This window comes from Diuraphis noxia, unplaced genomic scaffold, assembly GCF_037042655.1.
Source record: "Diuraphis noxia isolate RWA-SAM2 unplaced genomic scaffold, SU_Dnox_SAM2 contig0003, whole genome shotgun sequence".
NCBI lineage: Eukaryota > Metazoa > Arthropoda > Insecta > Hemiptera > Aphididae > Diuraphis > Diuraphis noxia.
The window spans coordinates 63,751,212-63,773,475 of NW_028301713.1; the positions used below are offsets into that span (position 1 = coordinate 63,751,212).

At 25.4% G+C, this 22,264-nt stretch overlaps 1 protein-coding gene across 8 annotated transcripts in view; it reads right to left on the bottom strand.

The window, feature by feature from the left end:
- Positions 1-21,661, bottom strand: part of Mical (Molecule interacting with CasL) — a 38,930-nt gene extending 17,269 nt beyond the window's left edge. For 2 of the 8 annotated variants that reach the window (XR_016191194.1, XR_016191193.1), the window contains exons 1-21: positions 21,225-21,661; positions 8,380-8,566; positions 8,107-8,208; positions 7,839-8,046; positions 7,661-7,771; positions 7,270-7,371; positions 6,896-7,152; positions 5,459-5,716; positions 5,033-5,390; positions 4,921-4,953; positions 4,525-4,760; positions 4,342-4,464; positions 4,040-4,264; positions 3,774-3,911; positions 2,491-2,638; positions 2,294-2,427; positions 1,981-2,205; positions 807-1,130; positions 567-745; positions 314-501; positions 58-185 (exon numbers count right to left, since the gene is read on the bottom strand). Coding sequence is in view for 1 of the 8 variants with exons in the window: in XM_089224692.1 (XP_089080818.1) it covers positions 58-185; positions 314-501; positions 567-745; positions 807-1,130; positions 1,981-2,205; positions 2,294-2,427; positions 2,491-2,638; positions 3,774-3,911; positions 4,040-4,264; positions 4,342-4,464; positions 4,525-4,760; positions 4,921-4,953; positions 5,033-5,390; positions 5,459-5,716; positions 6,896-7,152; positions 7,270-7,371; positions 7,661-7,771; positions 7,839-8,046; positions 8,107-8,208; positions 8,380-8,556 (3,654 nt within the window). In the remaining 7 variants the exon portion in view is untranslated. Of the gene's footprint in view, positions 1-57; positions 186-313; positions 502-566; positions 746-806; positions 1,131-1,980; positions 2,206-2,293; positions 2,428-2,490; positions 2,639-3,773; positions 3,912-4,039; positions 4,265-4,341; positions 4,465-4,524; positions 4,761-4,920; positions 4,954-5,032; positions 5,391-5,458; positions 5,717-6,895; positions 7,153-7,269; positions 7,372-7,660; positions 7,772-7,838; positions 8,047-8,106; positions 8,209-8,379; positions 8,567-20,262; positions 20,337-21,224 lie in introns of all 8 variants that reach the window. The other 6 variants (XR_016191196.1, XR_016191191.1, XR_016191192.1 and 3 more) reach the window with 5 other exon arrangements.
- Between the last annotated feature and the right edge of the window lie 603 nt (positions 21,662-22,264).

Consider the following 22,264-nt stretch of genomic DNA (forward strand, 5'->3'; position numbering starts at 1 on the left):
TTTATTTAAAAAAATCAATGAATTTTCTATTGATTTGGGAGGCGTAAAATATTTCACCTCTGTATCAGATCCAGTGTCTGTAGTGGCAGATGATATATTAGGGATACGTAAACAAACTTCTTGTTTTCTTATTTCTCGTGCTTTAATTTCTTCTTCGCCTTCTGTTGCTGTGTCACTCTCATCATCTAAAATACATAATATAAATAGATATATAATGTATGAAAGAATATTTACAAGATAAATGGATAAATAGTATTTTAAGAATTCAATGCAGAGAAACATTTTTTTTAATATAGAAATTTAGTTGTCTTACCTCCACTATCAAATTCTTTGTAACTGAAACGATCCTGTGACTCATCAGACTCATTTTGTGAACTTAAGCCATCATCTTCAATATTTATGCAACATAGATTGTCTTTATTAATATTTATTGGCAGTAATTTTTTCTCTTGATTATCATTATTTAATTCTAGGTTTTGATTCTCGTCACTTTCACTATCACTAAAACAAAATATTATCAATACTCTAGAAATAAGTAAATAATAGTTATAAGTTTATTTACAAACCTAAATTCAGATAATTCGTCAGAAGATAGCATTTCATTAGCTGAAGCACCAAAATTACGATCAGTCCATTCGTCTTCATCCATTTCACTAAGGACCAAATCTTCTTCTAAATCTAAATTTTCAAACTCTACTCGTTCTGGTGTTTCACCTCGATCTAATGATTCTATCGATGCCTTAATCTGTTATGCAATTAATAAAGCATTAATAAATAATAAACTTGATAATACATGAATAACCTACTTTATCAGGGGCTTGAGCTAAAATAATCGGTTTAATTCCTAAATCTGGTTCAGTCTTTTGTTCAAGTTTACGCCTAGATCTCATCTGTTGTGTCCCAGACATTCCAAAGTGTTGAGAACAGTAAAAACGGTTGTCGTATTTACCTTCACGATCATACATGTAATTACCTAATCTTAGAGTTGTATGACAATATTCACAACGGAAACAACCGCGGTGAAAAAATCTGCCTTCTGCACTTAACCGTTCCATTAGATAAACACGATTTTTACAAAAATGGCATGTTTCACTTCCACCTTGTGGAATTATAACAGTATTTTTGGTACCCTAAAAATAGTAAGTGAAAATATATTTTAATTAAAATAATATAGAACCAATATATTATCAAATATCAATTAAATTAAAAGGAAAAGGCCAGAAAAACATAAAAAAATTCATTCATTTTCATTTTCATTCAAATTTCCAGAGAAAATTTATTTATTAAAATTAAGAGCTGTAAAAAGTTAATTATGATAAAATATCACGCTTGGGTAGTATATAGAATATTTTGAAAATACTATTCAAATACATATTTTGAGTTGTAAAAGGTATTTTAATATTCTTTCTAAATATTTTTAAAGTTATTTATCTAATTATTATATTATAAAAATAAAAATTGAGATATAGTAGTTGCATATTATGCTGGTCAGTGTGATAGGTAACTTTAAGTAAAAAAAAATATTATGTTAATAGTAGTAGCAATGAATGGTTAAAAGTATTGACTCAATACAGTAGACTTTCAGTGGCCCATCCGTGTGATAATCTGGTATGTTCAGAAATCCAGCTACTTTTTTGTGGTAATAATAACCATAAAAATAAAACTAACTGATTTAAATCTAAACAAACGGATTAGATATTTTATTTTTATTCTTTTAATATTGTGTATATACCATATTGTCTATTGGTCAGTTGTGTTATGTGTTAAATTAAAATTTTGTTTTTATATGAACTTCCCATAATCCGGCAGTCCTCTGGTCTAATATCTACTAGATTACCAAAATTCTACTGTATATTATTAAAACAGGTGTTTGTATAAATATAAATATTTGCTTTTTAATATTTTATAAACAAATGTAATTTTAAAATTTTAGAAAACATCTTAAACGTAAAAACTATTGGATAAAAAAAGATTACTCACAGATCTTTGAAGTAAAGGCTGTTCTGGCTGCTTATTTATGGTAGCTAAATGTGCAGCCATTGCTGAAACTTTATTAGCCCCCCGTAAACCTTGATCTAAAATATTTCCATCTTTAATTTTTCTATTTAATTTATTTAAATTATCATCAATTTCAAGGAATTTATTATCATTTTTGCTATCATCTTGATATCCTTTTACATGGAGCTTTTTCTTAATTGCACTAACCTAATATATAAAATTGTTTTCATTAAGAAAATCATATTTAAATCTTAAATTAAAAATGTATTTTATTATTATTTATTAGTAGTAATACTTTGTCATCAAATTGAGGGCGACTCCATTTAGGTACCTTTTCAGTACCATTTTTTATGTGTTTAGCATGTACTTTACTTTCTTCTATTTTCCGTTCGATTTCTTTTACATTCCAATCACTTTTATCGATTTTTCCTACAAAAAAAATTATCAAATACATATAATATTATTATTTTAAAACTAATTTTATTATCATACCAATAGCCCTCATCAAGTCTTTAGGTTTTTTATCAGGTGCTGGGCCACCTTTAAGTTTTGCTTCAATTTCTTTAGCTCGCACTGAAATATCTTCCTCCATTTTATATCGAGGAGAAGAATAATCTTCTTGTACACGAGCGTCTCGTGGCTTAAATAATAAAAATTAAAATGAAAAAAAAAACACAATTGCAAATACAGTAAATTGTTAAAATTATATACCACCATATGTACTATATTATTATTTGCAAAAATAACAATATTGCTGTATAAGACACAAATACTTTAAAAACATATACATAAATACAAAATTTAAGATTAAGGGGACACTATACCTGTATGCACTATCTCCTTACAAACGTGTGATATGGAAAATTGTACATTCTGAATAAACTATATTTAACTCAGTCATAATTAATATTGGAGTGAATTGACCAATTATCAAATTAAGAAGTAAGAATATTATCGAGTGAACTTCTTAGATTTATGTTTTTATATTTTAATTTTAAGGCAAGTTATGAGTATTTTAAAATCATAAATTGTTTATGCATTTAAAAATATTTATAACTTGCTTTAAAATAAAAATATAAAAATTTAGATGTTCCCTAGATATTATTCTAACTTCTAAATTTAATAATAGGTCAATTTAGTCTCATATTAAACATACCTACCTGAGTTAGAAAGATAATTCAGAACGTAAAATTTACTATGTTATGCGATTGTAATAAAGAACACATGTGGGTGTAGTATCCTCTTATGCATATCACAATTCACAGGTATAAGAAGATTATAAAATAATTCTATAGTTTTTAGTTTTAATTCAACTCTTACATTTCAGTATCAAACCGAACAGTTTAATTTAGATTAATAACAGTTTGACACACATATTTATTAGTGCACAAAACATATTATTTGTTAATTAACATAATTGTTTTCAAACTTAATCAAAAATATACAAAAATTAGTTCAAATTAATTTAATGCAGTACTAAATGTTTATAGTAACTTTCAAAATGAAGGAGGATTTCAGGTGCAACCAGTATATCATTAAATAAAATGATATAAAATAATAATTATAGATTGATTAAAACTGTATGTTAATAATATGAAATGTATAAAATAAACACATAACATAAATAAAACTATAATAATTAGTAACTATTATAAAAATGAAGAATTTCAATAATTTAAAGTAACTATTCTTTTATTCTAATCAAAAATGTATTATTTGCATAAATTAAAAAAATATTCACACAATAACCACAATTCTTAACACATTTTCCTTACGCTTGGAAATAATTTTTTCTCCAACTCTCTAGCTCGTTCTTTAAACTCTTCATGATTATTTTCTAAAAACTCATCTTCTCCAGGTTCTCTTATATAAATTTGCTGCATCCGTAAATGTAGCCTTTTTTTTATTTGTGCCTTATTATTAGCAAAAATATTATTATTTTGTTGTATTAAATTCAGTAATTACTTAAACAATTTTTAATATAATACAAACATATTTTCAAAGATTATATCATTAAATATAATGAATTGCAATTAATTACCAATGATCCATTATTTATGTTAGTGCGTCGCTTTCTACTGCGCCTTTGCATAGAAGAAGTACTTTTATCAATAGTTGATATATTATTCACACCTGATCGTTTTCGAGTCTGCGAAATAGGTTTTGCCAAAGTGGAAGGTTTTGAATATGGGGCAAATATATTATTTCTAGTACCATGGATTCTATAACGACTTTCTGCTGGTGTTGGTCCATGATCACTATCTTCCTGCAAATGTTTTTTTTTTTTATATATATAATATTAAGTTATTTAAATTGATTTAACGTATAAAATAAATTAAATACCAGTTTTGGATGATTTATATGTGGAATTTCTCGTCTGAATGTATCATATACTTGTGACAAATAAGATAACATGGCTAAAATATCAGGTATATCACACTGTTCCATTTCAATACCAGACATAATCTAATAACAGAATGTGTAAATATAATATTTAATACTAAAAATAATATAAATTAAACTTACTGGAGGAATTCCAAATTCATGTTCTAAAATATCAAAAGCTAGTTGATTATTTTTTGCCACATCAGATGATGAAAGAGAAAAAAAATCTACCAAGTCTGGACGGTATCTATGTATAATTGCACATAATGCTAAGCCATTTTTAAATGATTTTGCAAAATCTTCAACAAATATTGAATCGTAGGGTTCAACTTGAGTTTTTAACCAATGATTTAATGTTTCTTGGTTTACTTGACTTTCTAAAAAGATAAGCTTAATTTATTAATAACTTATTCAAATATAAATTTTTTCTATTACTGTAGTTTATTATTGACATGAAAATAAAATTAACGAAAATCACATGTTAGAGAACACAGTACTACACAGTACACACGAATAAGATTTGTGTATATTATTCACCCTTTATTGCAGGATCAAGTGGAGCCAAACGGACTGTTTTCAAATATTTAAATAAAAATATTTTTAATATGAAAAATAATAATTAATATATAACAAAATTTTGATAATTTACCTTTTCGTCTACGTTTTTTTGGAACATCTTGGACTGGAGTAATTGTTTGACGAGGAGCTTTGAGATATTTCTCTACTACGGTCTTATCATCACAATCAAATAAATGTACAACTTGCACAGGTAAAACAGCATGTGTATTTAGATTTGGATATCTTGTATGAGGATCAACCGTATAACCAGCTATATTCTTATGTAAATTTTCAGGTGTTGTTTGACCAAGAATATGATAGATTGACTCTCTTTCAGCTAATACATCTAATGGATTAGAATCTGGAGATCCCCAGCGTCTAATAGCCCAACAAGTATCCATAGAACTTAAAAAACCACGAGCACAGCCAGATCCAGTTGGCCAAAATGGCTAAAATATAATATAATAATCTTATAATTAATATTTTTTTATGAAAAATAATAGTTTTTTTTATATACCTCTAGTAAACTATCTCCAACTAATGTGAGCAAAAGTTTATGACCATTTCTTTGAATCACATGACTAGCATTTTCAGCAGCATACATTGAAGTGAAATCAAACATAGCTACATCAGGTTGACCATAATGATTGACCGCAAATTCAAGTTGGGGTAATGAGTAATTCGTTGAAAAATTTGCAGCTTCTTTCGCATATTCTGTTAATGCTTCTTTATTAATATTTTCTAGGGCTAACAATTTAGCAACATCAGCATAATCCTATTAACAAATTTACATGGATGAGATGTTTAATCTACAACATAGCCAAGATGAAAATTAAAATACTATTGTTATAATTAGAGGTCGGAATTGTATGATTTTTGTATTTTTTATATGTCTTTGCAAGTGAATTTTTACCACTCATTTCTTTACAATTTATAATAAATAAATTGAAGAGTAAAAGTTTTTGGCATATTTTATATAGTTTGTGCAGAATTATTTTTGAGTATTACAACACATTTTTTTTTTTTGTGATACTAAACACCAAAATTCCAAGAAATAAAAGATACCTTATTATTCCTATTTATTATAACTCATCTAGTTCATCTTCTTGGCCAACGATGATCATTAAAATTAATGTAATTTGGAATGTAATAATAACTTAAATGTTAAATATTAATACAAAATATGATTTGAATACTTGTAAATCCAACTTAGAAGGTATTTATCATGACAAATAAAAATTAAATTTATTAGTTATTACTTCATGATATTTATTATTTACTAATTATAAGATATTAATGACTAAAAATTAGTTATTTTCATATTATATTGATACGAGTGATTAAACAGATTTTTAAATATATTTTGGTAATCCATTACCAGTTACATTGGTCGAGGGCCAAGACGAACTGAATGAATTACACTCAATATTTGGCTTACCGAAAAAAACAAACATGGGTTTGCGCTCTTTAATAAGTACAGCAATATAAATTTAATTTAAAAAAATTAAAAAAATATTATTTTAGAAATGTATGATAGATACTGATAAGTAGATACTGATAATTAATTCAAAGGTGCATGGTTATATTGTAATAATAATGTTGTTATAGGACTGCCGCAATCGTTATAGTGTATAGAATTAAATACATAAATGCTTAGAATTTAAAAAAATAAAAAGGTGCCTCCTCCTTCCTTAGAGAAAAATTACAATTATTAAGATGAATAGGAAAAAAATCTATTTCAATAGATTATTTTACATACTACAGGTGCCTATAACTTATATAACATCTAATGTGTTAAAATAATATCAATAGAATATAATTACCTATTTTTAATAAAATTAAACATGATTTATTTTACGAGAAACTTATTCCGATCTCTAGTTATTATAATTTTCAGTTATACAAATATTTGTATTTCTATTATTATAATAACTCTGATTTTTTGGATACATACATTTAATATAACACCTTTATCAATCAAACTATGCTTTTTAGCAGTCATAACAAAATAATGAGTTTCATCTTTATAATAAACAATATTTTCCAAATCAATTCCTGTTTCCCGGTAAAGATCTTTAAAAAACTTTTGATTGAATATAAATGCGACTCCAGATATTTCTTCTACTCTTGCTTCAGCTTCTGTATGTTTATTTATAAAGTTGGCAGTGATAGCAATTGCTAATCTACCACGAAATTCTTTTCTTTTAAAACCTAAATAATTAAATAAAAAATAATCATAAACATAAACATTAAGTAATAACACACTAATATAGCAACAAAAATGTTGATCATAAAATGTCAGCTTCTTTTTGTCTGATGGGCACATACCTTCCAAAGTATTTCGTTTTCCATCAGCACCAATAAGAACATCAAATTCATACTGAGAAACAGGATGATCTGATGGACTAAAGACAGCTCTCCATCCAATTTCTATTATTCAATAAATAAAAATAGTACAAAAATCAATACAAAAGATAGAATATGATAATATTTGGTTATAAAATAATGAACAAAAAATTATGAGTTTGATAATTAATATCTGAGATTTATGTAACTTCATGTAACAAAAGACATTTTGAAAATGAAATACAACACTTGTCTGAACATTGCTATTGTTGTAAACATAATATGCATATCGCTATGTGTCTATTTTATACTATTTACAATATAAAGTTGAAATTGGAACACTATATTAATTATTAATTAAATTAAAACTTACTTTCATCATTATCAGGTGGTGGAGAAAGTGAATCAAAACTAACACCTTCATGAATTTCAACACCCAAGATTAATGAAACTTTTAGCAGAATACATTGAAGTTGTCTAATACCTGTGAAAATAATTGTGGTTATAGTAAAAATCAAAATTAATAATATAAACCAATATTTATATCTTACTTATATGATCGATAGCACCAGCACAAAATTTACCAAAAAATTTTTTTGCACCAAGCAATTTTAAGTCTTGAATAACAAATGGCCAAAGATGAAGAACATTATTTCTTGAGAGACGATCTCTTTTTTCCACTACAACTACTTTAGCACCTAAAAGCTGAGCTTCGATAGCAGCACGTAATCCGCAAGGCCCCGAACCAATTATTAAAACCTAAATAATTTATTTAAATTAGCTTAGGAAAAAATAAGTTATAATACAATTCAAATTTACCCTAGTATTTATACAAGTTTTCCCACGATTGTAACACTTGTGACTAGCTTTTTTATCAAATTTATTCCATAAAGCTTTTGCTTTCCATGAACATAGCATAGACTAGAAAAACAATAATTAAAATTTTAATAAAACCTATATAGGTACCTAAATAAAGAATGTATATAGAATTAATTGTAATTAATACTCTAAAATTAAAATTATATAATTTATTTGCACATTTAAATTAACGATAGTAAATTAAACTCTTAAATTATGCAGTTAAAAACTTACCTTAAGTTTTGGATAAAATTGAGGAAAATTAGTAGGCTTGATGCATAATATTTCACATAGATGTCGAAAATGACCAAGAATAGTTTTCATTGTAGAAGCAGTACAAAAACGATCAAAAACTTCTGATGCTAGCGCAGCATCAGCTGATGGAAGAGTTTTACGATAGTGTGAAGCCATTATTCAAATTCTAAACAAAAAAGCACAATTATATAATACCAACTCAAATAAACTAGTTCATTTTCAATAGGGAAAAAGAAAAGTTAATTTTAAACGTATTTTATGTTTTAATGAATATAAAATATAAATAAGTATAGTGTAGGTTGTTAAATTGTTTTATCATATAATAAAAACTATCAATTAAAAGTTCACTAAACAATATATAAGCTTAAAGACAAAATACCGAAGCAGTCTGCATCAATTAATAAAATAATTTGATTATATTATGTTAACAAAGTAAAACATTGACAAAAAGAAGTCTGAGAGAGTATCATATTAAGAATTTAAGCAATAAATGTTAGAAACATTAAATTAGAAACAAAATTTAGTGAATAATTTATAAGTAGATAGTTTTTTTTTAAATTTGAGTAAAAGTCAAGTCAAAAATTATAAAATCTAATACATACTTTTGATTTAGCAAACAAATAACAATTTTTAAAATACATTTTATCATTACAAATTTGACCTTCAATAAACTAAAGAACAGACTACAGAGAATTTACACTTTAGCCCACGGATTTTAATAACATTGAGTCGTTGAAACGTGGTAAGAATAAAAATCAACTAAAATTCCAGTTAATAAAAAAAAAAAATATTCCAATAAATTCATCTTCGAACCAAAACATCTTTCTAAATCACACAACATAAAATTCATAATACCTAGTAATAAAAATGCGTGTATAATAAAAGATTTCATAATACATTGATTCAACTGTATCTATTGATTATAGTTTAAATAAAACTGTCAGAATTAATTTCGAGTTACGAATGTTCTCAATATTTTCTATGTCCAAAATATGTTTTTGTAATACATGCCTCTTGTCAACATATCAAAACAATTATATTTCATAACAAATTTAGTGAAGAAATGTCTAAACAAAGGGAAAATCTATAAAATAGTTAACCGTTATACATCTATAATATTAAAACTTATGTAGTAAGTCTGCAGCCCATGACGTAGATTAAGACAAAATTCAATTCTTGTAAGTTAAAAATAACATAATATAAAACTCGGGGCCTTGTTTACAGTATTACACATAACATTTATACTACCTTAAAAAAGGCTACCTGGCTCCGTAATTTTAACATACCCTACATTTTATCTATAGTGACTATAATTTCGAGTTACCTACTTTATTTTTAAGATTAGGTAACGCAAAACCAAGATGCGTAAATCTGTTACTTATTATTTAATTAAAGTTTTGTAATTAAGTAATAAGTATTAGATTTATACACAACATACAGTTTATGCAGGTTTCATTAAACTTCCTCTAATGGGCACCTCTGAATAGTGGACTTTTCTTGGGAACAAACTACAGTGGTGAGATAAAGGTTTCACCGTACCTAACGTTTAATTTTGATTTCAAGTTGCAGTTTATGAAATTACTCTTAAGCAATAAGCATTGTATATAATAATTTAAAAGGCCATGAAACATTTTATACATTTGTATCATACGTAATACGTAAATTAAAATATGTTTAAAATTTCGAAATTAAATCAATCGTTCACATGTATGCGATCCAAACACAACTAAAAATACGAGGGCGTACTTTTAAATCCCACACAAATACACGATTCAAACAGAAAAATTCAGGCAGCTATTTATTATTTTATATATCAACAACAACATACAGGGTGATTCTTTTAAGTGGGTACACTAATTATCACGAAAAATATTTACTTTTTTCAAAATATTTTTTTACATGGTTTCAACCAACGTTTTTATTAAAAAAATATATTTTTAAATATTTTTTATCCTTATCATTTTTTAAGTTTTTTACTTTTTTGAATGACAACATAGAGTTTTAATTTTATATTCCAAAGCAGAATATTTACTAGGTATTTTGATTGATAAAAATCGAATTTAGGACGAGTAGTTTATGAGTTATATGTATTGAAAGTTTAGACAAGCGGAGTAGTGGACAAACATTTTGCGGGGTAACCCCGTACCACTCCACTCTGCCAATCAAAACTTTAAATACTTATAACTCAAAAACTACTAGCCCTAAATTCGATTTTTATGAATCAAAATACTTAGAAGAATATTTTGCTTTGGAATATGAAATTAAAACTTTATGTTGTCATTCAAAAAAGTAAAAAACTTAAAAAATTATAAGGATAAAAAATATTTAAAAATATAATTTTTTAATAAAAACGTTGGTTTTTTAACAACTTGAAACCATGTAAAAAAATATTTTGAAAAAAGTAAATATTTTTCGAGATAATTAGTGTACCCACTTAAAAGAATCACCCTGTATGTATATATTTTTTTATGAAACACACACAACACCCGTCAAATAAAACTGAATGAGTAGGTATAGTTAAAATAATGACGCCAAGAACCAAATTAGAATATTACAAGCCATGAATAACGACCTAAATCTCATTAATACTATATAACTCAACCAAATAATCTATATAAACTATTATATAGAATAGGGATGGCAAACCTTTAGAACACTGCGTGCCCAAAATTACCTTTTTTTTTTTTTTGCCGTATGCTCAAAATATTTTTACCTATTACCTATGTATATTATATAATAGTAAAAATTTTCGAGTGCCCACAAAATCTTTTCGCGTGCCATCTCGGGCACGCGTGCCATGTATTTGCCATCCCTGATATAGAATATAGATACAACTATATTTATTTAAATTACCTAAGCACAATATCGACAACTCTTTTAACTCATTATGTTCACAAAAGGAAACATGGAATCATTTTAGAAGATACAAAATTATCAAATTATCAAATTTCCAGAGGTTTGAGTAATGGGACGAAAATAGTATCCGGAAAAATGTCATCTGGCGTTTTGCCACACGCATAGCAATCAATGAATGCCAAACTATCTAGGACATTACTGATAGTGCTAATTTAACAACACTAAAAGAAATGTTCAGGTCCAGGAATTATTTTCTCCAAGTTATTTTACTCCTACTTACTAAATATTTGATGAAATTAGGAATCGATATGTTTATTAAACGGTACAAGCATTAATATTACTAAATTGTATTAATAATTATAATAAAACATTATTTCAGACTGTAATAAATTTATTAAATTTGAATTCAATGTTATTATATCATTATGAACGAAAAACGATTCCAAGTGAATACGAAAAATTGAAAAAAAAAATAAAAATTTCCTACCTATACCTATAAATAACTCAAAAAAAGTCATGAATAGAAAATGCTAGTTTCATTATTTGGTGAAAATTTAGTATCTACGGTTAACGGTTATTCGTATTAGTTGCACAAAAAAAAAAAATTTCTCCCTAATTTTCCCCCTAATTTTAGATTCTGAACGAAGTGATGAATGTATTGATTTTACAATGATGTGTGTTTTTTTTTTTTTTTTTTTTTGTGTCTGTGTACAGCATAACTAGTCGAAATAATGCTTCGATTTCAAACTTTGGGGGTGGTTTCCGATGTAAAATTGAAGATCCTTGGTGCATTATAGAGGTCAAAAGTAAACATTTTCCGACAGTTTTCAAAAAAATCGAGAAAAACAGGAATTTTTACGCAAAATCAGTTTTCGACCAAATCGATTTTTTTATATGGTTGTAATTCAAAAAATAATCACTTTAAATACTTGAAATTTTCACCAAATGTTTATGTTAGTGTTCTCTATATACAGTTTAATTTTCAAAAATTTTTGACTTTTTTTGAGTTATTTATAGACCACTGAAATTTACACTTTTTTTGAGAATTTTTTTTTGAAGTGTCGGTAAAAAAATGTTGGACGACCAAAAAAACTTGAAAATTTAATACAAGGTTCCTTATGAGTTTTATTTTATGCTAGAAATTCATAAAAAAATTTCCTTTTATATCTAAGATTTGAAAATTTAATATAAGGCTCTTAACATATTTTTACAATAGCAGGTGAAAAATAAAAGAAATATATTGGCACAATTTTTTTTTACAAGCGTTCAAAGTTTGAATTTTGACAACATAAGTAAAAATCACGAAAATTCACAAATTATTTTAAACTAGAAATTCATAAAAAATTTTCTTTTTAAATCTAAGATTTGAAAATTTTTAATAATCTATAATATATCCTAGACAGATAAACTGTCTTCGTTCAGAATCGTTTTTCGTATACAATGATATAATAATATCATTGGATTCAAATTTAATTCCATCCATTACAGTATCCCACTTGTAACCTAGCTACTATACAGCAGAGCGACATCCACGACTTACCCGCTTTTTTTTCTTTTGTTTTCTGAAACATTAAAAAAAAGTACTAGGAATTTAAAACTTTTAACACCCCAAAGTAGGTACCAACAAGATATCATTTTTTACTGAGTAAAACAATTTAAATTGAAAATCAAATAATAGATGCATGCGTACCTATATTATGCCTTAATGACTTAATATTATGCTTTTATAGATTAATTTGAGTATCATATTAATCATACGGCAATGTATTAAGATTAACAATTATTAAAATACAGACATTACGAATTAGAAAATAAAATATTATTTATTGTAAAAATCAATTGCAAACTGCCGTCACGGAAAAATTAAATACAATTTTCACTAAATAAACTCAGAGGATAAATTAAATCGACAAATTAAGAATAATTAAGAGAACTTACGTATGCTAAATCAAATTTTACGATCAGAATAATTAATCTTATCTTGTTATTTTTTAATGCTTGAATTTGCTAAAACTTAAAAACATATACTCTGTGTAGTGTGTTTAGTGTATATACACCGGTTTTTACAATTTTTAATTGAGTTATAAGTATATTTTAAAATATTATAATAATTATTATGGAACCACAAAACAAACAAAATTCAAAACCATTATAAATTAATTGATTTGGATGTTGAAAAAAAAACAGTAATCTCGCTGATGCAAAATTCAGAGATTTTCAATTTTATTATACCTCGTCATTGAGAAGTTCACTGTAATGAATGTATTTTTTAAATGAGGACTTTAAAATATAACATATTAGGTACCTATATATACGAAAACAAGAGAATATTTTAATATAGGTATTTACATTATTTTACTTTTATTTTGACAAAAACATCACATATCTTAAATATTATTTTATTAATTTAAATTAATATATTATTGTTATTAACGTATATTTCAATTTTCAATATGACATCGGTCGTGCCGTAGAGTCGTGAATAGGTTCATTGGTTCATGGTATAGCTTAAATTTATTATTATATAATAGCATAAAATGATTAGTCTTAATATTTTGAAAATTGCACTATAAATAGAAAACAAAACTATTATGTAATTTATGATTATAATACTACTGGTTGTTCCCTCCGGAAAAAAACTGGAAAACTAAGGGGGGGGGGGCTTTGTTCGTGCCAAAATTTGTATATTATTATTATATATAAAAAAAAATTATGCCACCTTCTATTTTTTTTATTACTAATTGTCTAATTATAATAATAATAAAAAACCAAACAATTATATTTTTTCGTGAGTTTAAAACTAAATTCATGTGTGAGCCAACCTATAAATGTTGAAAATAAGCTATAAACACCTCCCAAATCTCAAGGAATCTATTGATAAACAGTTTATTGAAAACGGTCTAGTAGTTTTTAAGTCTATTAATTACAAACCAACAGATTGATAATATCCATTTTTTATACACACAATACGCATACACATCTCATGAAAATAAAACCTCCCAAAATATGTAACACGTGTGGACATCCAACCTCAATCAAACATATCATAACAGAATGCAGAGACACTCAAAGGGCCCGAGAAAAACACACATACTTGAGCACCTTCACGGCGCACTCGGCCCAGATGAAGAAGCCATTCAAAACATACTTTTATTCTTGAAAAATATTAAATTGTACAAATTAGTTTAAGTACCTATGTAAAACAAGCAAATGGTACAGTCATCGAGGCTTTTTTTTTCATTAATAAAAAAAAAATTCCATTTTTATATGGGTACAGCGGGTGATTTACAAAGCATACTCCCCCACATATTTTCCTTTATTAATGAATTTATTCAAATACTAATATTGAATTAGGTACATCAAAATAATTAATATCCAATTTCATAAAATTTATAATACTTCAGATGCCTATAAATAAATTTTGTGAATTGTGAAATGTGTTATCGAATATTTTGAAATATTGAAAAATCAACTTAAGAATTGTCTTGTAAATTTCCAAGCCTAATTAAATTAAAAATTGTATGCATTTTTTGTAATTTTTAAGAAATTTATTAACATTCAAACTTCAAAAACATACATATATTTTTCAATATCTTTCAATTGTTATATAAGCAATAAAGAACTACAATTATTTATATTAGATTTTCAAGCTTTTGACTTTCAATATTTTATTTTTAGTTTTTGACATATTGTAAAATGAATATACATTTTATTGCAATTTTAAGTGAATTCCCGGTCAACATTTGTGAGATATTTTAAACATAGATTCCATTATAATTACATTAATATAGTATAAAGATATCAAATATTAAAATCTAATACCTATAAATTTTAATTTTCATCAATAGAAAAATAAATTATATTATATTATTCTAATATTCATAGAAACGATTTTTTATACGATTAATAATGGAACATTTTAAAAATAACGACTAGAAAAAAAAATTTTCCAGAGGTACCTAGATTGAAATATTTTTTAATTTTTACTAATGTTTGAAAAATAACTGAAATATTCAATCGAAAACTTAAATCATTTACATTTCTCACTTTCTGATAATCTGATAAATTTATATCCAACTTTGGAGAACTTCTTCACACGAAAAAAAAGTTGATTATAAAAACATAAAAAAACAAAAACAGTAAGCCAAGAATCTAAAATCTTCATAAAAAAATGTTAATTTTATATGTAGTTATTTATTATATTTGAGAATTTAAGCGTAAAGCATTATGATGACGTAACATTGGCATTTATTGTCTCCGTCTTACAAGTGAATAACATACCAAATTTACGCTCAGAAAATCACGTTTAGCTCCATTAGTTTAAAAATTAAAGTAAATCAACCTATTATGAAACTTAATTTTAAGAAGATTATCTGTGTTTTGTGCGTTTTTTACGATAGTTCAATTTCGTATCAAGTTATGCGTATATAAAAAAGTGTGAATTAAAAATGGTCATAACTCTCTTAAAAACTAAGTTATCATAAAAACCGACACACAAACATGGAACATATTCTTACCATCAAGATTTATAATAAATCAATTAACTCTAATTTTTAAACTAACGGAATCAAACATTATCTGCTAAGCGTAAATCTATATATTACGGACTTGTAAGACAGAGACAACAAATATTTATGTAGCGTCCTCCTAAAGATAAAATAATAGGAAAGCGTTTTTTTAAATATACCCCCCAACAGTAACAGAAAAAATAATTTTAGTTTATCATTTTAGCGCAATATACGAATTATTGAACGAAGTTAAATCAGATTATTTATAAATTAATAATGTTTTTCACTATTATAAAAATTTAGCCTTCTAGTTTAAGTTTACAATACGTCTAGGTCAATTGAAAATATACTGGTAGATTTAAAGTTAAAAAAATTACTACTTTAAATATTATCTACGTATAAATGACTAAACGCAACGTGTGAAGCACACTGAAGACTGAATTACACTATGGCTATGTAATCATAATCTAAACTATTTTTCCTAACCGAGAGAAATTATAATAAAAGTTAAGGGTATAATATACTTGATACTTAAATACAAATACATGCAAATACATTACACATTATATAAAATGTATAAAATATAATCTCATTTAAATTGAAAGATTTTGTAAATTTATTAAATATCTTCCACGTTTATTTCAACTTAAACAAAAATTTACGGTATAAATACGCCATCACATAAAATTTAACGTTTTTAAGACCAAGTTGATCAATTGACAATTTATCACCACGTTAACAATTAATTCAAAAGAAACTAAATTAAATTAATGTCAAATCAATAAACAGCCAAGATCACTAACCTGGTGATTATTTGACAGCAGATACTTTACATTTCAAAAACTATTAATTTTTTTTTACATAATTAAGGTTAAACACAAAATTTTTAATTTTTTTAGAAAATATTTTTACTGTTCAATTTGATATTTGTGCAGTTAGTTTAATATAACAATGAAATTATCTATTATACAATTTAAAGGTAAAATTATTATCTGGGCCTAATAACGTATAGATTTATTGATATTATTATTTTCAAGTAGGTAAGTTGTAGGTAACCTGACCATTTTTGAAACAATATATTTTAAAATGTTCAAGTCAAAACTTACTTAAAAATAATAATATAAATAAAAGTCTACGTTGGGCCCTAGATAATTATCTTATATTTAAAATTTATAATGAGTCTGGTGAAATGGTATAACTGGTAAATGAAAATTTGTAATGACATACGTGTGTAAGACGGAGATACATATTATGATGGTGCGAGCGACGTCTTTTTAACTATAACTATATACGGTTAATTTATTTTGAATTCATTAAAACTAGTTGAATTTATAACAAGCACAATATCAACAATATTAGAGGAAATGCATTACTATAAGACATAGGTAATCAGACCATATAATTCATTCTTAGTATACCATAATAAGTACGAATTGTAACAATCGTATATTTGTACCGTAATTTTCTGTAATTAGTTCCATTAAATTTTTTTTTTCATTATAATTATAAGATTTTTTTCAGATAACTTTGTTCAGCTTGAGGAACATCTCGAAATATAGTATATACAATGAGAAATTGAGATTGGATTTTTATTTTATATGTAGATACAAAACCAGACTAAAGTGAGATCAGTTACGGTAATGATAATTACTCGCTTTCTAATTATCTAGATAAGATCATGTGAATATGAGTTTTAAATCAATAAGTCGTGTAAAACAAACGTCGAAGCAAATATTTATAAACTATGACCTTGAAAACCGATGAATACAATTTCATTATTGAGGTAGACTTATCGAATCAATATTTTTGTTTGACAGGTGTTCATCGCAATGCCTTGTTTATTATGGGCGGGTCTGACCTGGTCAACTAAAGTCTTGTGAGTTTTAACAAAATATGCCGAGTTTTATGGCTTGTTTTGTATTTTTCATACTTAACTAATATTCAATAAGTTAAAATAAGTAATCCCTATATTTATAAAAAGATTTTAAAGATTTATAAATAAATTAATAAAATACAAATCTATGGGCATAATATTATGTCTATAATTGAAATTTCATTGTAAAATTATGTTAATATGTAAACAATGATACCTAATATTTAATACGATTTTATGAAAACTACCTTTGGTAAATAAGTTATAGTCATGATCGGAACATTTTTGTTTTTAGGCTTTTTACCATAAAAAGTAGGTCGTTTTGTGACTTGTATCTTCTGCTACATAAATACTGCAATAGTAATAAGGCACACTACAACTACTTGCTAGTCATTCCATGAAACAATGAAAAAATCATTTACACTACTTTTATTCGGATAAAAATAGCGAGTTTTCGTCCTATTTTATTTTGGTCTACTTTTGAACAATAAAAAATAGTTTAAAAAATGTAAAACAGACATTTCAAAGCCAATCTATCAATAATTCGACCACAAGAATTAATTATTATAATGCACATATTGTAAACATTAATTAACACTTATTAGTTATCAAAAAATCTTATCAATCAAATTTGTTTATTATTGTAAGTTTTAATTTAAAATAATATATAAATATAAATACAAACGAATTTTTATGTAAATAATAATTATATAATTAATTTAACATGTGCACTACTATTACGGCATCTCAATACTCAAGGTCTCAAAGAAAAAACAGGCAAAACCAATATTTTTCTTTGTTCATATCTTAGTCAGAATAGTTCTTAGGATTTGTCAGGATTGTAACAATGAAGTGCAAATAGTTGGCACAGAATCAACGTTCAAATGTTCAAATCGTGTATTTTAGTCATTATAATACCAAAAATAACTGATCTGTTGACTATTTAACAAACATCTAAAATCAAAATTTGACGATTTCCTGTTATACACCACCTATAACCGATATATGCTGGAATCGTACGAGTATTATAATAAATAAACGTAATTCTATTGTGATTCGAAAATCGAAAATGATCAGACTGGAACATTATGCAGGAAGGTAGTATAGCCAGTATAGGGCAGTATATTATGATATGGGGCAATTAATTCTAAATGAATGGCGTAGTAAATAGTAATGTTGATGACCCCCCGTATGGTTGATGATGTCATACAAACCCTCCTACATAGCAAAACGTTATTAAAGGACAAAAGGTTACCAACCTATAAAATTTAAATAATATACAATGAAATAAATACATTTTATTAAGCGTATTGCGTAAATAAAAATGTCTATAAATAAATATAATATTTCTATATACATTAAAATGAGTATAACTAGACGTTACAATAAATGGATCATATTATAAAAATTTAAAAATAAACATAAGTATCAATAATCAAATTAATATAGATATGTCAAGGTAATCTAGACGACTCATATTTTTAACCCCTCATCCCTGTACAAAGTGCATAACTGGTATTAGGATGGTAAGATAAAAAAAATAGAACATAGGTGTACTATAATATATTAATTTATTATTAATAGTAGACTATTAAATATATAATTTATAAAAGTAGTTATTAGATCATCAATAATTATAATAACCTACCAAACTTGAGTTACACAATTAATTGATTTTATTAAAACTACTTTAAATCAGTAATTAGGATTTAGGACCTAGGTAATACTTACACAAAAGTTGTTTTTGGTGTTCTGATTTTTAATTTATAGACAAATTAATTTAATGTTTTTAATAGTTTCAAAAAAATTATTTACCCCGTTATTTACTATTTGTATAAGATTTATAATTTTTATAGTTTCAGAATAACCAATTCATTTTTTTTAAAGGTTCTAAATAAGTGAACAAGTTAAATTGTTTGGGGGGAAATCCAATAGGTTCCTTCAATTTTATAATTGTATATTTTGGTGAATTGACCTATCATTTGTAGAATTCAGGCTAATGTCACATTGATTTGAAATTGGAATGAACTTTATGACACTAAAAATGAAACTTAATTCTGATACAAGAGGTATTTAAAAACTGTAAATTAAATTTTAATTTTAACTGTAAATGTACTCCTTGCATTAATAATATCCTTGATATTTTTTTCATTCACTATTATATTTACATAAAATTATGATAAATAAAATGTATAGAATTATGTCATCCTATAATCCAGAAAATAATTAATAATTAATCTTTTTAACAATATATTATCATAACTTCTTCTTCGTTCTTAGTTAATATTTAAGTTTTTTTTTTTTATAAGATAGAGGTATACAATCTGTTCCTTTAAGAACAATACAAATATGTGATAAATGAGTTTTATACATGACTAATATGATGAAAAGAGTCAGCCACAGTTTGCACTACCCTTATTTATTTTTTATTTTTTATATTTAATAGTTACAATTAAGATTTATCTATTTCTATCAACTCTTTATCACTGGTAATCACTATACTAAATGCTAGTATTACTAGTAATAGCCAATAGGTACTAGTATTTAGTTCAGTGCAGGTGATATTCATGAGACGTAAGAATAATATTGTATGGATTCTACAGCAATTGTATTATTTTTATCTACCTGTACAGAGTTGACCTGGCTATGGTCGTCAGGCTACAAATACTGCAGAGGCCATGAATTGTCTGCGGCAAAATCTATAAAATATTGTCATTAAAACTACAGATGTCTTTTTTACTTGTATAATACCTATTTACTAATAAGTCGTAGATAAAATACAAATAGTATAAAGTATTGTTTAGTTGATTTTTGAAGATTACAGTAAAATAATAAAATATACCATTGTAATAATTATTGTTATCTAGGTATGTGAGCTGGTAAGTTTAAAGAGAAAACGGAAATATGCGTGTATTCATACCAATGAAATGTATTTTGTTCTTTATAATATTGTACTATAATACATATAACACAACTATTGTCTATTATGGCCATCAACTTAGATATAAAACCTCTTGCTAATGAGTATTTTCTAAACTTAACTTTTTTCTTTACTCAAATTTAATACTTTTTTACTTAGTAGGTTCAAAACCATATTTAAATACATATCAATTTATAACTGTTGAAAAATATGTAGACATGTAGTCATTGACATTCAAAAATTTATTAAAATAATATCAAATGCTTCAAACCAATTCAAAAAAGATTCTCATCAATATATATAATATACAAAGAATAGCCTATATTAAGTTGTTTTATTGAAATCGGTATTATACACTTACTTAATCTTATTTTATTTTATACCAGTAAAATATGAATTTTTATAAGAAAAAATGTTTTGATCATAGATCAGTTGGATTTATAATGATACGACCTTTTTTTATATATACATAGCTGTTATTATAAAATAAAAAACATTTTTTATCAAGCCTAAATAGTAGCAACTATCAGAATGGTATTACAAATACAATTATTCATTATTGGTATCAAATTTAAACAAACTACATTGGACAACCACTTCTTATATCAACACTTATTAATTAAAGTTATGTACGTACTAACCATAAACTAAGATCCACGATACTAACCTGTCAATATTAATTCTAATATAGCTGAATATTTAGAAGAATTCCAAATTTATACAGACACATTCTGTATAAAACTGGTAATACATTTAAAAATGTATGAGAAAATTTCAATTGTTTTACACAACTTATTAAAACATTGAAAGGTAAGAAAAGTTATATTTAAATTTAAAAATTTAATTATTAAAAAAAATAAAATGTTATAGTAAAAATATTAAAGCAAAAATAGTAGTATAATTAATGAGCACTAAAAAGCTAATAAGCAGGAACATATAAATTGTTCTTTAAAAAAACTACAATATATAATATTCATTTTGATCGCAAAATATAGCATTAAAAAATTAAGTAATTAATAAATAATTAAATCATAGTCCGAGCACAACGACCACTGTATACTACTTATAACTTATGTTATGATAAAAAAGTACAAATGTACAATGGTAAAAAGAGAAAACAACACGCTGGGGCGGCACGAGGAGGACTGCAGTGCAGCTGCAGCTGTAATGAATAAAATGCAGTCAAACAAGTTAGTAATGCTTACCATACATTATTTTTATCACAAGTTTAGGTCACACTGTATACTAATCAAGAATAATTTATGGTCGAAGGTGATTATTATATTCTGTGGTGATAATGAAGATGACAATCATCATTGTTGTTTTTGTTTATTGGCTATTGTCGTTCATAAATTATTGTTGTTTGAACTTTTATTTCTTTCATTATTTGCTATTAGCATTGATTATAGAATAGTCTATTCTATAATCAATGCTATTAGCTAAGAACGAAATAAATAAATAATGATAACACGATTAAATATTACTATTTAAAAGTATTAATTTTTAATTATAATTTATAGCTTTGTCTAAATGTGTAATGTTCATTAAGCATGGCTAAAGATACTATTATATGGTTATTAACTAATGTATACAACCATAATACTGAGTATTTACTTTTAAGTACTAAATAATAACTACTATTTACTTATTAGTTAGAATAATCATGTTCTAAATAGTCTAAACTCAGATACATTATTTTTTTTAATA